Here is a 15,294-nt window from a genome sequence, read left to right as displayed (position 1 = left end):
GAGGGCTTAGCAAACACTGCAGTGATTAATGCTCTCGGAGTCTCGGCTTTTCCCCCCTGTAAAATAGGAGCCATGACAGCACCTTCCCGAGGGGCTTAGGACGGACGGGTCATGGCATGGCCCTGCTGGGAGGGGCCTGCTTCCCCTCGCGCCCAGAGGAGTGACCCCTGTCACTCGGAAAGACCCGGACCTGGCTCTTTCCTTTCCCCTAGCTGCATGGAGAGTCTGCACGCTGCTGAGTGACCCGCATGTCTCAGCTTATGGAAAGGATGGCAGGCTCCCACGTCCTGTGGCTGGCCTTGGCCTTCTGCATTCTGACCCCGGCTCCTACAGAGCAGCAAGGTGAGTGCTTGGCTCACCTGGCCTCTCAAGTTCCCCTCAGGACCTGGGGAGTGAACGGGGAAGTGCAGACAAGGGGGTTCTGGGTCAGCGGGAGGAACAGGGTCATGCCTAAAGCCAACACTAGGAAGCGAGAAGTCAAAAGGAATAAGAATAGAGAACCCAGGATCAAGTATTATCCCACAAAGAGACAGGTCAGAAATCCTCACCCCGCCCCCCACAAAGGCAGGGAACATAACTTCCCATGTGCAGATTATGAGGAGATCAGAGAGCCGGATCCCTGAGGACACGAGTCGCCCAGTCACCCTGCGCCCTGGTTTTGACAGCCCTTTGTCCTTCCTCCTTGTCAGTTTGCTCATCTGGAAAATGAGAGGACTAGATGTAGTTATTTCTTTGCGGCCCTTCCAAAGGCCTACGGATTGGGCATCTTCGATGCTTGGGGAAGGGTTCTCAGGCTCAACACTGAGCTGACAATTTCTGCCCGTGTTAGCTGTGGAGGGGGACTGGGTGGAGGTGGGGGGCGACTCACTGCCTCCCTTGGAAAAATACAGGATATGCGGGAAATAATCCAAGAATAATGAATGAGTGCAGTGACTCTTCCTTAAAGCAAGCACAAGCATAAAGCAAGGCTTGAAGATCTCTCTTTCTGAGAGTCCCTCTAACAGGTGTCACAGGCGTGGGATCCTGTGTGTGTACTTAGTTCCTCGCTAGGGCACTCACGCTGTCCAACAAATCAGAACTAGAAAACAGAAGTAGCTTGAGCCGCCAGGACCCAGGGCTGTGCTTGACGTTAACACCTATTACCTCATTTAATCCCCCAACGGTCCCGTAGGGCTTCATTTCCCCAAACGGGGAACACATATCCCAAGATGGCCATGGGGCTGCATGGTAAACTCGTAAAGCATTTTCTGGTGGTTCTCTCCATATTTTTTTTTCCATGCATATTAAAAAATATAACTCGTACATCATACCTAGGGTATCACAGATATTATTCCTTGGGAGGAAACAAATTGATAAAGAGAATCGTTGCAAGAAACATTTTAAGTAAATAATAGGACGGGAGGAAATGAGGGTGCAAATGGGTGAAGTCTGGGAACTGCCTGCTCACAGGTGGTGTTCTGCAGACGAGTCTCAGGGGAGCTGAACCACCTGCCAAGGTCATGCAGCCGGCAGGTGCGGAGCTGGACTTACACCCAGACTGACCCGCCTGTGGCCCCCTCCTCCTCACTTGGGTCTCTTTACACGTCACGGTCCCTGAATCTGTTAAAAGCCATGAGATCAGTCATCAGAAACAGTCTCGTTAGACCGGTGGCTCTCCACTGGGGGTGGTTTGGCCCTCTGGGGGACATGGGGCCACGTCTGGAGGATGCCACTGGCATCTGAAGAAGAGCTCGGGGAGGCAGCTAAACACCCTACGACGTGCAGGGCGGCCCCCACGACACACAGTTATCTAGCCCAAAAGGTCGATCGCGCCAAGGTCGAGAAATCTCACGGTAGATCTGTATCTGCTCATACTACGAAGATGCCTGTGACATATTAAGAAAAAAATGCAAGTGGGAAAAAAAGGTGTCCAGCGTCGAACCCACTTTTAGTTAAAAAAAAAAAAAACCCTCTATTTTAAACATGTGCATAATAGAAAGAGTCTGAAGACTCTACCACAAATTTATGGTTACTTCTGAGGATGGAAGGGCCTTATGACAACTCCGATTTTTACTTTCTTTATTTTAATGACGTTTGAGGTTTTTCCAATGAGTCTTGTTACATTTCTAATGAACGGTTGCATCGGGGAGCACTGTGCAACTCCAGGAGGGCCAGCAAGCTCAGAGTAAGCGACGCCCCCCCCCGCCCCCCCGGGGCATGCAGGGTGGTGCCCTGATGTCCTCGATGCCTGCAAAATACTGTGCCCTAGCTGCGTTATGATTCTAACCCCGAGGGGATTAAGGCGGGGATTTCATTAACGGTCCAGTGCCTCCAGGGCCTCCTTCGGGCCCTGAGCACAGCTAACACAGAGTGTGTCAGGCTCGGCAAAGTCCATCACGCTGTCGCCTTCTAGATCGCAGAGACTCCAGTTCCAATGGGCTGGTCTCGGAGTGCGGAGCCCCTGGGGCCCCAGAGCCCCCCCTCTGTTTTGACCCCTGCCGCAATTACACCGTCCTGGACGACCCCTCCCGAAGCACGGAGGACACCGAGAGAGCCCAGAAGTGTGACACGGCCTTGCACGGCTGGTTTCGCTTTGTGGGAGAGGGAGGCGTGAGGATGCCAGAGACCTGCACCCCAACCTACCGATGCCAGACGGAGGCTCCCATGTGGCTGAGCGGGGCCCACCCGGCCCTCAGGGAGGGCACCGTCACCCGCACGGTTTGTGCCCACTGGTCAGGCAACTGCTGTTACTGGAGCACGGAGATACAGGTGAAAGCCTGTCCGGACGACTACTATGTGTACCGGCTGGAGGGCAGCCCCACGTGTAACCTGAGATATTGCACAGGTGAGTGGCAGAGACCCTGGTGGCAGCTGAGGGGCGGGGCTACTCGCTAAAGTGCCCAGGTGTCGGGAGGGTAAGTGGGGCAGGTCGGGAGGGGACCGGCAGAGCATCTTCCACCCGGCTCCCGCCACCTGATCTACACAGCTTTCTCCCCAATCCAAGAGCAGAGCGTCCCCGTGGAACCTTTCTCGAGCGGGAATGACATAAAGCAAAGAAGCAAGGACCGTTCATTTTTTAGGGAAAATTTCGGAGCGTTCCCAGACATAAAAATAAAATAACCTACCAAGCCATACCAAAGACACTTAATTACGCCCGGTTTTATTCTAAGCTGAAGCCCCTTATGGGCTCTCTTAGAGCTAGTTCTGATACCTTACGACACATCTCGCACACAACGGATCCAGGTGAAGCGCGGATGCTCACAGATGCGGTTCAGAGAGGCTGTGGGCGGTCCCCGGGGAGGCGCTGCGTGGGGCCGTCGAGCCCGCTGCGTCCGTGACGGTGGCTCCCTGCAAAACAAGAGCTGGACGCCGTCTTCAAGGTTCTGCTTTCACGAAAGAAATTTGATTTTTTTTTTGTCAGTGGAAACAGCTACTCACGTAGGTCTCTTTCACGAAAGGGGAGACACGCAAGCTTTCAAAGAGCCGGCGGACCTCGTATGTCCACGTGCGTCGCGTGACACAGAGTCTCAGGCTCCTTCGGCTTTAGGTTCCATGCGGGCTGAACTGTTGACCTCTCCGATCCCCCCCCAAAAAATGAGTGATGCCAAAAAATAACTACCACATAGGGCTTATAGTGTCCGAAGCATTTGAGACTACGAACCCACCGCGTGAGGTGGGTACTATGCGGTCACCCCCGGATGGTGAGTCTGTGGCACAGAAAGGTTAAGTAGGGACCCCGTGTCACCCAGCTGGGATTCGAGCCCAGCGCTCTCAGCTCCCGGATCCGTGAGCCTGACCACCGTGCCGCCCTGGCTCACGCAGTCGCGGGGACCGAGTGCGGATGGGAAGCACGCCTGCCACGTTGTCTGAGCTGGTGGCTTCGGGCTCTCCACTCACTGGATCGGGAGTTACGAAGTCCAAGGTTGAGACTTGACCCTGCCACGAAGACTTGCGCAGCCTCAGGCAGGGCTTCTGTGCCCCGGTAGTGACAAGGTTGGCCTTGGGGGCCTCGATCCCCTCCCCCCTGCTCTGCATCCTGAGCCCCTTCCTCTGCGCCTCATTCCCAGATCCCTACAGTGCGGAGGACAGGTGTAACAAGACTTGCAACCCGGAGCAAGAATGTGCCTTTCTCAATGGCACCTGGGGCTGTGCCTGCAGACAGAACCGCAACAGCTCCGGTGAGTGCTCGGCGGCCCAGCAGTCGGAATGGTGCTGGGTGGAGGCTGACCCGAGTGGGCACAGCCGGACAGAGGGGGCTTCAGGGGGTCAGGACCAGAGTCGGTGCGGATGGAACTGAGGTCAGGGAGTGTGAGTTCTCGAAGCCGGTGGGTTTGCAGGGATGGGAGGCCAGGGATGCAGCTGATCCCCAGAGCAGCCGCGGGACCACGGCCTCGGGAAGCAGCTTTGGCACGGGCGGGCTTGACCCACGAGAGACAAAGGTGCCGAGGGCGAGAACTGCAAGTGTGGGAAATGCATTAAAATATCTGCAGAGCATGCACATGAGAGACACGGGCAGACTCCTGTGCTAGTGCTGAATCCGCCACACAGTAGCTCTGGGGCCTGGGACAAGTCTCCTAGCCTCTCTGAGCCTCAGTGTCCTTATCTGTAAAATGGGGGTAAGATATTAATAAAAATCCCTACTATGCAGGGCTATTGTGAGAATTAATTCAGAGTAGTCCAAATAGGCAGGCTCTGGAGGGGACGAGCTTCCTGCCCCAGGAGGTAAGCAGGCAGAGGCAGATGACCCATGAGAAGGGATGCTGATGGATAAGCCCTAAGCCCAAATGGGGGCGGATGAGCTTCCCACTGAGATTATTCCCTTCCCTCCGAGGACTGTAACGAGGGCCTCTGGCTCTTGCCCTCGGCTCCAGCGAGCCTTCCTCTCTGCAAACTCTCAGCCCCTGTGGAAGAGGGTTCTAGGCAGAGGGGCGGGAATGAGCAGACGCGTTTGGAGAACTGGGCTGGAGTGTGGACGAGGCGGTGCCTGTGTGAGCCTGGCAGGAGTCTCATGGGAATGAGGGGCAGGAACAGGAAGGGAGCAGCCCTGCCCATCATTGGAGATGCTCTGCTCATGGGCGGGTGAGCCCCGCCGGGGCCCAGGGTGGTTTCCTAGGCCCTCGGCAGTCACAGCATCAGACTCTGGGCTGGGGATGCCCTCCCTGCGTCTGAGTGAGCTTTGAGGGCGTCCCGGGCAGGTCCCCTTGGCTGACTGGGTGAGCGGGAAGCCTGTCCTGCCTTTCTCAGTGGCTCTTCCGTGAGTCCCCGTCCCTTCCAGACAGAATCCGTTTCTGCCCTGACTTTTGCTTGCTTCTCTATCTCCCACCCTCCCTGAGTCCCCCCCGGACCACGCACCTCTAGAAACACGCCATCTTCTCTCCCATCATCCCCACTCTGCCTCCGCTGTGCCCCGAGCCGGGGATGCCCTAGCTGGCTTTATTCACCGGCAGGACCCTGACTCCTGCCAAGCTTCTGCCCTCTGTGAATCCTCCTCTGACTCACCCTCTGCACCCAGAACGTACGGCTCTTAGTATTTTCATCGTATCACGTCAGAAGAAGCTGCCGACATGTTGGTTTTACACGAGGCCCTCATGAGCCAAGCCCGTGCTGGCTTTATTTTTGTATTTAATGTGCCCAGCACGTGGAGGAGGAGGTTAGTAAAAAATGCACGTTGAATCAACGCATTCATGAACCCAAGAGAAATTCGACTTATCTTGATTTACTCTCACCTACGTGGGTGTGAATTTTGTCAGTTTTGGTCATTACCGTATCCCCAGTGCCTAGAACAGTACCTGGCAGATAGTAGATGCTGAAGAAGTATTTGTTGAATACATGTTGGATAGATGGATGGATGGATGAATGAATGAATGAATGAATACAACGGCTCTGAACCAGGTCAGATGTGTTGGCTTTGCCAAGCCAGGAAGTGGGAGTCGTGTGCGTCTAGCTCTGATTCTAGCCTGGAATGTGCTGCAGTCCTGCTTCCCCAGAGACCCCAGTTCCCAAGGGGGACTAGACACGAAAGTCCTTGCCAAGCCCGCACACAGGACACTTGACAACCTCAGACTGCGGGCCTCTTTGCCAACCGCGCATACCACCAGCCTGGGTGTGAACCCCACCTGGTCCCGGGCCCCTTCCGGTTGGCCCATCCTCCTGGTAGACATAGTGGCTATTCCAAAGGCAGGAAATATGGGCTCCGGCCACGGCTTCCGGACCCCTACTCACTCTGCCCACGCGCCCTCCACTTTCCAGATGTCGACAGTCTGGAGCCGCAGCTGGACTGCGGAGCCCAGCAGATCACGGTGTCGCTGGACAGGTGTCAGCTGGAAGGCCTGGGTTTCAGAGACGAGGTCAGAGCTTACCTGCAGAACCAGAGCTGCAGCAGCATCATACAAAGAGAAGAGAGGAACTCGGTGTCCGTGACCAGTCCTACTCGGGCCAATGCCTGCGGGAACATTCTAGAGGTGAGTGGTGTTCCCACCAGATCAGAGGGTGAGACCTGGGCTGGAGGGGGCCGTACCAGGAGCTGTGAGACCTTGGGAGGTCACTTAGCTTCTCCGGGCCTCCGCGGGTATGTGAGATTCACACGCTAGCTCATGTAAAGAGCTCAACGCAGGTCTGATGCCTTGAGCTCAGTAAGCGTAAGCCACGATTGCATTTGTTTTAATTTGGTGATGATGGGGGAGGGGTTGGCAGAAGAGCATGGTGCTTCCTAACTCTCCCCAGGGGTGAGTTTTTTTTTTTCTAGTTTTTGATCTGGGGGTCCTCACTTCCCGTCCCATAAAGTATCAGTGCCACTGAGGGAGGAGGCCCATCTGCCACCTTGAGATCAGAAGACAGGGTGGTGGCAAGATGGAGGACTTGAATTCGAGACAGACCTACACACACGTCCACAGAAACCTATGTGGTCTTGTTTTTTATGCCAAAGAAAAATGGAACCCATGCGATCTACAAAAACACCCTCTCCTTGTTCAACGACTTCATCATCAGAGACACCAAGGTCATCATCAACTTCCAGTGTGCCTACCCACTGGACATGAAAGTCGGTCTCCAATCTGCCCTGCAGCCCATTGTAAGGTATGGCACCGACCCTTGCCCTCTGACCCATAACCCTGACATTGGTCACGCTCACGTCTTAATGATACCCACAGGAGCTTCCTGCAGGAGCGTCCATTCTTTTAGTCATTCATTCTGCAAAAGTCATTGATCGGATATTAGTATTAAATGCACAAGGCAGACAGAGAACAGTTTGTGGATATCAAAGATGGTTACTCTGAAGCAATGCAGCAACATGAAACAGTGTTAATTAAATGTGCTGAGAAACAAAAATACATGACACTTTCATTTATCTTGAGGAAGAAAGACATTAAACAACTAATCGTACCAATAATTACTTGTAAGTCAAGTGAATGGAACGGAGGAGAAACATAGGGTGCCGTAGGATCGGATCAAAGCAGGGGTGAAGGGGATGGTGGAGGAGGAAGGCTTCCCTGCAGGTGTGGGATTTAAGCTGGGTCGGCTCCGATTGGCTAAACAGCACCCCCAACTCACCAGAAATAGAACCACAATAGCAGTTTGGGTGGGGTTCTGTTAGGGCGGTAGGTTTTGTCTGTTGTCACCGTGCCGGGAATGAGGCCCCATTAAATGGACCCCTCAGCACTCGTAGACTTGCCAGGGGCCTTTCTGAGAATGTCAGAAATCCGGGATGCCCTTCCCATTCCCTCACTGCCTTCTGGGCTCAGAGAATGGAAGGATTAGAAGAATCGCACATTTTCTAGTTTGATGCTTTTCAGACCGTACTGCGTTGGGGCACAAGGTTCATAAAGAATACAAATTAAAACCATTCATCTTGTTAAAATCGGCGTTTTGCTGAAGACAGTGGAGTGGAAAATTGCTAAACTGCTGCTGAAAATCATGACCTTGCAGACCTGGTCCCAAGCCCCATCCTGCAGAGATGAGGGAGACGTGCACTTGGAGCGAAGGTGCTCTGTGTGGTCCGTGAGGTGGGGAGGATGGGCGGATACCCTGGAGATAGGCCCGTCTGTTTGTCACGTGTGGAGCCTAGAAGACTCGAGGGAACGATCGAGTAGTTTCTTCAAGGATCCAAGATGTGCCTCACTTCACACGAGAGTGGGGCTCGATTTCTTTTGTTCTTACCGGTCGAAACCTGATGGCTCCTCTCCTCTGTGTTCCTTGTCTCAGCTCCATCAACATCAGCCTGGGCGGGGATGGAGAGTTTACGGTCAGGATGGCCCTCTTCCAAGACCAGAGCTACACGTCGCCTTACGAAGGGGCTGCAGTGGTGCTGTCTGTTGAGTCCATGCTCTACGTGGGCGCCATCTTGGAGAGAGGGGACACCTCCCGGTTTAAGCTGCTGCTGAGGAACTGCTATGCCACCCCCACTGAAGACAAGACTGACCCCGTGAAATATTTCATCATCAGAAACAGGTGTTAGACCGCTTGGGGGTTATCTTTTGGCCTTTGAGGTTTGGCGGTAAAATGATCCTTTCATCCCTGCCTGGCAGTGGTGTCAATTGGTTTATGACTTTCGGAAAATAATTTGGTGTTATGTGTCGTAACTAGGCTAGCCTTTGACCTAGGAATATCACTCCTGAAATTTCAGCCTAAAGCATTAATACGACGTAGGTGGGCAGGGTAAAGAAATGGCAATTATTTTTCATGTCAGTATTCTTTATAACTACAGCAATAGGTTCACTGTTCGACATGGGGGCTCTGTGACGTACTGATGGACTGTGACACAGATGTCAACACTGATCGATCAACAAGAAACCAGCATGACGAGTGTTATGGGACAAAATATTATTGACTATCAAGAACTGGCAAAAACAAAGGGAAAATACATATCTGTCTATCATGATTCAGACCGTGGTAATAATCCTAGCTAATATTTCTGATTGCGTTTGACTATGGGCCAAGCACCGTGCTAAGCCCTGTACGTGGATTATCTCGTTAAATGCTCCCATCGAGCCTAGGAAATGCATATTCCCGTCTCCACCCTACAGATAAGAAAAGTGGGGTTCGGTAAGTGGTCACTTAGCTAGGAAGTGGGTCTGGCTGGAATTCGAAACCAGTCTGTCTCACTCCAGAGACCATGCTCCAAAAGACGTGAGCCATGTGAGCTTGTGGACAGCGTCTTAGAGGACACTTAAGGAATACGAGTTCGTGTTGTTGGGAGGAGGGAATCCTGGAGTGGAGGGGTTCTTTAATTCTCTCTGGTGCTGTTTTTATACTGGGCACAGGGTCTCGGGGCCCTTGAGCTCTTTTCAAAGTTAGACCCTTGCCCGTGTCGCCCTCCCAGCTGCCCAAATCAACAGGACTCCACCATCAACGTAGAGGAGAATGGGGTATCCTCTGAAGGCCGGTTCTCTGTGCAGATGTTCATGTTTGCTGGAAATTATGACCTAGTTTTCCTGCACTGTGAGGTCCATCTCTGTGACTCCCTCCAGGAACAGTGCCAGCCAGTGAGTGTGTCTTTGCGTCGGACTCTTTGGAGCCTGACGTGGGCCCTGGTACCTGGCAGGCTCTTCATATGTAGTTATGGGAATTATAAATGAATGGAAAAAAAGGAGGGAAGGAGGGAAGAAGGAAGAAAGGAGGAAAAAAGTTGGATAGATGAAGAGGTGGATGGAAGAGTGGAAATGGATAGTGATGATGGTTGTTCAATATTGTGAATGTAATTAATGCCACTGAATTATACACTTTAAAATGGTGAAAATGGCAAATTTTCTGTTTCATATATGTTTATACACATAAAAACATACACATAGAAGGAAGGAAGGAAGGAAGGAAGGAAGGAAGGAAGGAAGGAAGGAAGGAAGGAAGGAAGGTGAATGGATGGACTTTAAGCCTCAAAAAAGCCCACATATAAGCAATTATTGTGTCCCTCGAAGGCAGATCACATGAAGGAGCCTGTTCACTAGGTTTCCTTGACGCAAGACGTATTTTAGATGATTATAATAATAGTCGTCTTTTTGAGCGCTTACTCTGTATCAAGCACTGTGCTAAAACTTTCTAACTTAATTCTCACAACAAGTAGATTCTTTCATTGACCTCATTGTACAGATGAGGACGAGACTCCGGTGCCCATGCTTGGAACTCCTTTTTGGCCCTGCCTGCTCATAGTTGGCATTTGCCGAGTGCTTTCTACGTGCCTGGGCATTGCAGACACACCTCGTGTTAACCTTCCCAATCAGGGAGGCATTATTTAATAACAGTAGAGAGGTAAGGTCATTTGTCCCAAATTAGTCCGCTAAAAGACAGTGGAGAAGCAATTCTCACCCAGGTGTATTGGCCACAACAGGGAGAATATTCTGGATTGAGATCATTGTAGCATCGGAGTTAGGGCCGTACGGTGGATGGGCCCCGTTCTTGGGCCAGACTAGGATCCTAATCTTCCTTTAAATTTTGAAATCATGACAATTCTGTATCCCCACAGTCTTGTTCAAGAAATCGGCTCCGCAGTGAAGCAGAGGTGATCAACCCAGCAATGATTCTAGATTTGGGACCCATCACTCGGAGAAGTAAGTGTCACCAAGGCCTGGTGTCAAACCCAGGCTGAGTGCTGACAGTTAACCCCGGATGCTGGGGGGTCACCAACCTAACAAGGTAGAACCTTTTCTGCCTCCTCAGTGCTCTCGTTGGTGAATCGGTCTGTCCGTGAGGCGCTGGGGGCCTCTGCCGTTTGAGCGGGGCCTCCTGTGTGCTGGGGACCAGGCCAAGGCCCCTGTACCCATCGACTCACATAATCCTCCCTGACTGTGTCCACTTTGCAGGCGAGACGCCGAAGCTCAGAGAGATGAAGCGACTTGCCCACAATCGCCCGGCTCATGAGCAGCTGGAGCTAGAGTGGAACCCAGCTCGATCTGATCCCAAAGCCTGTGTCCTTACCCTTGTCTCTCTGGCCAGGTCCCCATAACTCGGTCCCTTGGGGCTGAAGCCTAAGTCCTAACCCAACTTTGTTTTCTGGCGATGGACTGTGTTTCTCAAAATCTAGCTACAGCATCGGGGTGTGCTGGAGGGGAGGCTTTCCGGCTGCTCCCAAAATTTTTATTCCTCCTATCCATTGGCATGGAGGAGTCAGAAAACCCAAATGAATGAAAACGTTTGAAAGCATTTTTTTTTTTTTTTTGTCCTAAAGAAATGGGGACATAGTCATAATAGTAGAGTATTCACAACAGCGATGACAACACGTCGTGGCTGGCACTGTGCGAGGCACATCTAAGCGTTCCATCGCACGGCACGCTCCCGGCCGTCTCGGGAAGTCAGCATCACGGCCACTTCCACTGTCCGAGGCTGCCTTGTGAGGAAGGCTCTGCCCGAGTCATCCTGCCCCTTCACTGAGCCCTCCCTGGAAGCCTCGCGCGGTGTCACAGGGTAGCTGGAACGTCCACTTTGGAGCCAGATGGGCTGGGGTTCGCATCCCAGCTCCGTCGCTTAGCAACGGGGAGAAGTCGGCCGGTCCCTGACAGCACTGAGCCTCAGTCTCCTCATCCATTAGACAGGGGATGGGAACCCATTCCTCGCAGCTCTGTGAGGGTGACGTTTCCTGTGCGCGGGATGTGTTTAGAAAGGCACCTGTCAGATTCTAGGTGCCTCCACAGTATGGACTGTCGGTGGCTGTGGCTGCCGGGTCCGGAGGGACTCGGAGCAGCTGTGGCCGCAGAGCCGCAGCCAGCAGAGCGTGACTGAGGAAAACCCTCACCTTCTCCTCTTGCCTCCAGGTGCCCCGTCTGCTGGTGCCATGAACGGAACGCCCCGCACCGCAGGTACCTCATGCTCTCCCGCCTGTCCCACAGGCCTCCCTCCCGACGCCCCCTCTCTCTGCCAGAGCCTATCCGTTCAGCCCCTTGGGGGGCCACAGTCTAGCAGAAGAGCTGGCCGTTTATGACAAATAGTTATCCAGGGCCTACTGTGCACCAGGTCGTGTTCGAGGCGCTGAGGACATAAGGGTGAATGACATGGGCCGGATGCCTGTCCTCACAGAGCTTACGTTCCTGCATGTTCCAGGAACATTCCTGGGAGCCGACACCTTATACCTCCACTTACATCTCACTGGCCAGTGCTTAGTCACATGGCCACACCTGGCTGCAAAGGAAGCTGGGAAATGTAGTCTTTATTCTGGGTGGCCGTGTCCCCAACTAGTGTTTGATGGTTCTATTAATAAGGTAGGAAGGAAGAAGGAATACCGGAATGGATAGATGGCTAGAAAAAAATTACATAGGCGGTGATATTTAAATCAAATGAGTAAAAGGAGCCAGCTGGGGACATATTACAGGTGCCAGCCCTACAGGTTAATGAATGACTGCGGAAACGAGACAGGTGCATAAGCAAACTAATCATAACCGAGTGGACAGTGCAGAAGGAAAGTCTGCCCAAGTGACTAAGGTCTAGGACGGGCCGTGGGTTCTGGAGCCTTCTGCAAGAGGAGGGCACGGGTCTGAAGCGGCACAGAGTCCCGCGGGAGGGCACTGTGGTTCTCGTCATCCCCTACCTGCTTGATGCTTGAATTAACTGCACACCAATCGACTGCTTTCGATGCTTGAATTAACTGCACACCAACCTATGTTTCATAATTATAAACTGGCGGCCATACGCTAATATTTCTGAAAATTATGATATTCTTCTCCCCCTCCCTTCTAGAAGGTTAGCAAGTGACTCTGAAATTTCAGGGCTGGGGAGCTGTCATAATCTGGCAGTGTGGCAGGAGGGGGTACAGATGCCTCTCCCAGGCCCCCCAGTACAAGGCAGCTGTGATCCAGCTCGCATGCTGTTCACTAGCACCGAGCGCACAGTGATGTCCAAAGAGACGTGATCCCAGCCCCCCAGAGCTTAGAGTCTAATTTTTAAAGCCAACACTTACATGGTGTTTACCCCGTGCTATCTAAATGCCTGATGTGAATCCGCTCACTGAAGCCTTACAGAACCCCCACGAGGCGGTAGCCGCTAGTAAAAATAGTACTACTTGCGTACGGGGAGACGCAGGCACAGAGAGGTTGCATGGTTCGCCTGGACCTGCACAGCTGGTTGTAGAGCTGGGATACGAGGCTAAGTGGTCAGGCCGCAGAGGCAGCGCTTTCTGACCACTGTGTCTTTCTGCCTCTGCGGGATCAGTCAGAGTAAGTGATGCGAGCTGCCGTGACAGACAATTCTCAACTTCCTGTGCCCTGACTTAATAGCTTATTTCCCACTGAATCACTGGGGAGCGGGGCAGGGGTCGTAGTTCCGTGCCTTGCAGTCGTCAGGAACTCAGGTTCCTGCTTTCTCGTCACTTCTGGCCACTCCACTCTCCGCTGCAAGTTCTCTCTTGGGTCCTCTGCATTGGGTCCCTAGATGGTGGATATGAGAGCATGGAAAATCATATAGGAGGTTGTAAGGGCCAGGCCTGGAAATGGCACATGACTTCTACTCACGTCCTGCTGGCCAGATTCAATCACAGGGTCCTACCGACCTGCGAAGGACGCTGGGAAAAAGTACCTTCCGGTGTGCCCGGAGGGACGTGAAGGGGTATTTGGTGGCTAGATAGCTTTGCCTTTACCACATGACCCCTTCGTCACCTCCCGGGGGCTGCAACCCAGACCAGATATTAAGGACACTCTGCGTTTGTCACCCTCGTGCAACAGAAGACAGAGAGGCCAGCCTGCTCTGGCTCCTCAGTTCCAAAGGCTGACACCTGACGGTCATCTCCCTTGCATTTCAGGGTTCCTGGTGGCCTGGCCTGTGCTCCTCCTGCCTGTCCTCCTGGCTGGGCTGTTGTGAGCTCAACTGGACGTCTGGCCTTGAAGCCCGCATCCTTTCTCTGGAGATGGCTTCCAGTCACCCTTTTCGCCCTGCTGGATCTCTCTTCAGACCCCAGATGGCCTGGGTGCCCACAGATCCCCGGCTGGGCGAGGTTTGGGGAGAGGGGAGCCTTTGCATACCCCTGTCAGGGCGTCTGTATATCCCTCTCTACCCTGGTGGGGGCCTGGCCTGGGCTGACTTTCTCATTCTTTAGCAGGATCTTGAAAGCAGATTTGCTGGGTGCCTCCGTGGCTCCAGGCTCTACCCGAAGTGTAGCACGCCTCTGTAACTCCCGGGAAGAGGGACCGTGTCACTGGGGGTAGGGGAGTGAGATTAGCTCATCAGACGCACCTCCTGCGGCCCCTTCCTAAGCACCCCCTGTCCTCGCTGCTGATGAATTGAACAGACTGAGCCTTGCTTTCACTCTGCTTCCTCTGACGTATTTCCATCGTGGTCTTGACAATCGCCCTGGGAACATGTTGAGAAGGGACCACTTTCAGAGGACCTGCTCCAGGAAAGACCGTTCCCCGTCGCACCCCTGTCCCCTGCCACACCGAACGTGCTTCGATGTGCCTAAAACTACACCAACGCCACCCCCTGGGACCTGGCTGCTAGGGGAACTGCTCGGTTTGGGTACAGCAACGCTGTCGCCCCAGAGTGCACCCCTAGCTGTAGAGTGGTGGGCTGAGCGGGGAGCCCCAGCAGAGTGGTGCCCCGATCCTGCAGCGGGAGGTGGCAACGGGGTCTGGGTGAGAGGGGAAGCCCTTTCTGGAAACCTCTACGAGCCCTCACAAAGCACTCCTCGACGAAGCCACACGTAGAGAACGCGTCCCTTTCCCAAAGCTGGGCCCGGCCAGGCTGGCCTCGGGGAAAATGACCTGATCACGCCAGGCCGCTTGGGGGGCGGGGTGGGGGCAGCAGAGCCTGCTTCTCTGCTGGAAAGGGACTTTCCACCACTGCAACTTGCCGCCTTGTTCAGAGAAGGAGTCTTTGCAAGAAACAGAAAGCCACTCCGATTCACTCAGGCGAAAAGGGAGTTAATTACAAAGACACAGAGCACAGAGTCCCAGGACAGACGATGCAACCTGGCTGCACGCGACAAACCCCTAGAAACCAAGGTCTGTCTGTCTCTCCCTCTGTCTCTCTTCCTGACACTACACGGCCTTCTCATCCGCTTCTCCTGATGTGTCTCCTTCCTGCGCCCCTCTCTCTGAAAGGGGCTCGTCCTGTTTATTCATCATCCCTTGACTTAATATGGGCACTGCAGCCTCACGTCGCTTCCTAATTCGGGGCCACAGAGACGAGCGTCTTGCTAGTCCACATCCCAATAGCATGGGGGCGGGGGGTCTGATGCCCCTGCTTGGGTCCGAGTGTTTCCCCTGGTCTAGCTGTCCGGGGCCAGGTGAGTGGGCTCATCTCACACGAACATCACCGATGGGTCCAAGCTGAGGGCAGACATCCCAAAAGGCCACTACGATGGTGGTTTCATTAGAAGAGAGAGGCTCCTGGGAGGGACTGCGG

General features: G+C 53.5%; 1 protein-coding gene across 1 annotated transcript; it reads left to right on the top strand.

Annotated features, from left to right (window-relative positions):
• The first annotated feature begins 248 nt into the window (after positions 1-248).
• Positions 249-13,752, top strand: LOC102894139 (pancreatic secretory granule membrane major glycoprotein GP2). The gene is made up of 11 exons (XM_015588584.1): positions 249-342; positions 1,014-1,029; positions 2,400-2,824; positions 4,047-4,157; positions 6,229-6,440; positions 6,905-7,053; positions 8,179-8,424; positions 9,296-9,458; positions 10,433-10,517; positions 11,718-11,762; positions 13,694-13,752. Exons 1-11 carry the CDS (start codon positions 249-251, stop codon positions 13,750-13,752), a joined length of 1,605 nt encoding a protein of 534 aa, XP_015444070.1.
• Positions 13,753-15,294: the final 1,542 nt, after the last annotated feature.

The sequence above is a fragment of the Pteropus alecto genome, unplaced genomic scaffold, assembly GCF_000325575.1.
Source record: "Pteropus alecto unplaced genomic scaffold, ASM32557v1 scaffold34, whole genome shotgun sequence".
Lineage (NCBI taxonomy): Eukaryota > Metazoa > Chordata > Mammalia > Chiroptera > Pteropodidae > Pteropus > Pteropus alecto.
This window is presented reverse-complemented; position numbering and strand designations above follow the sequence as displayed.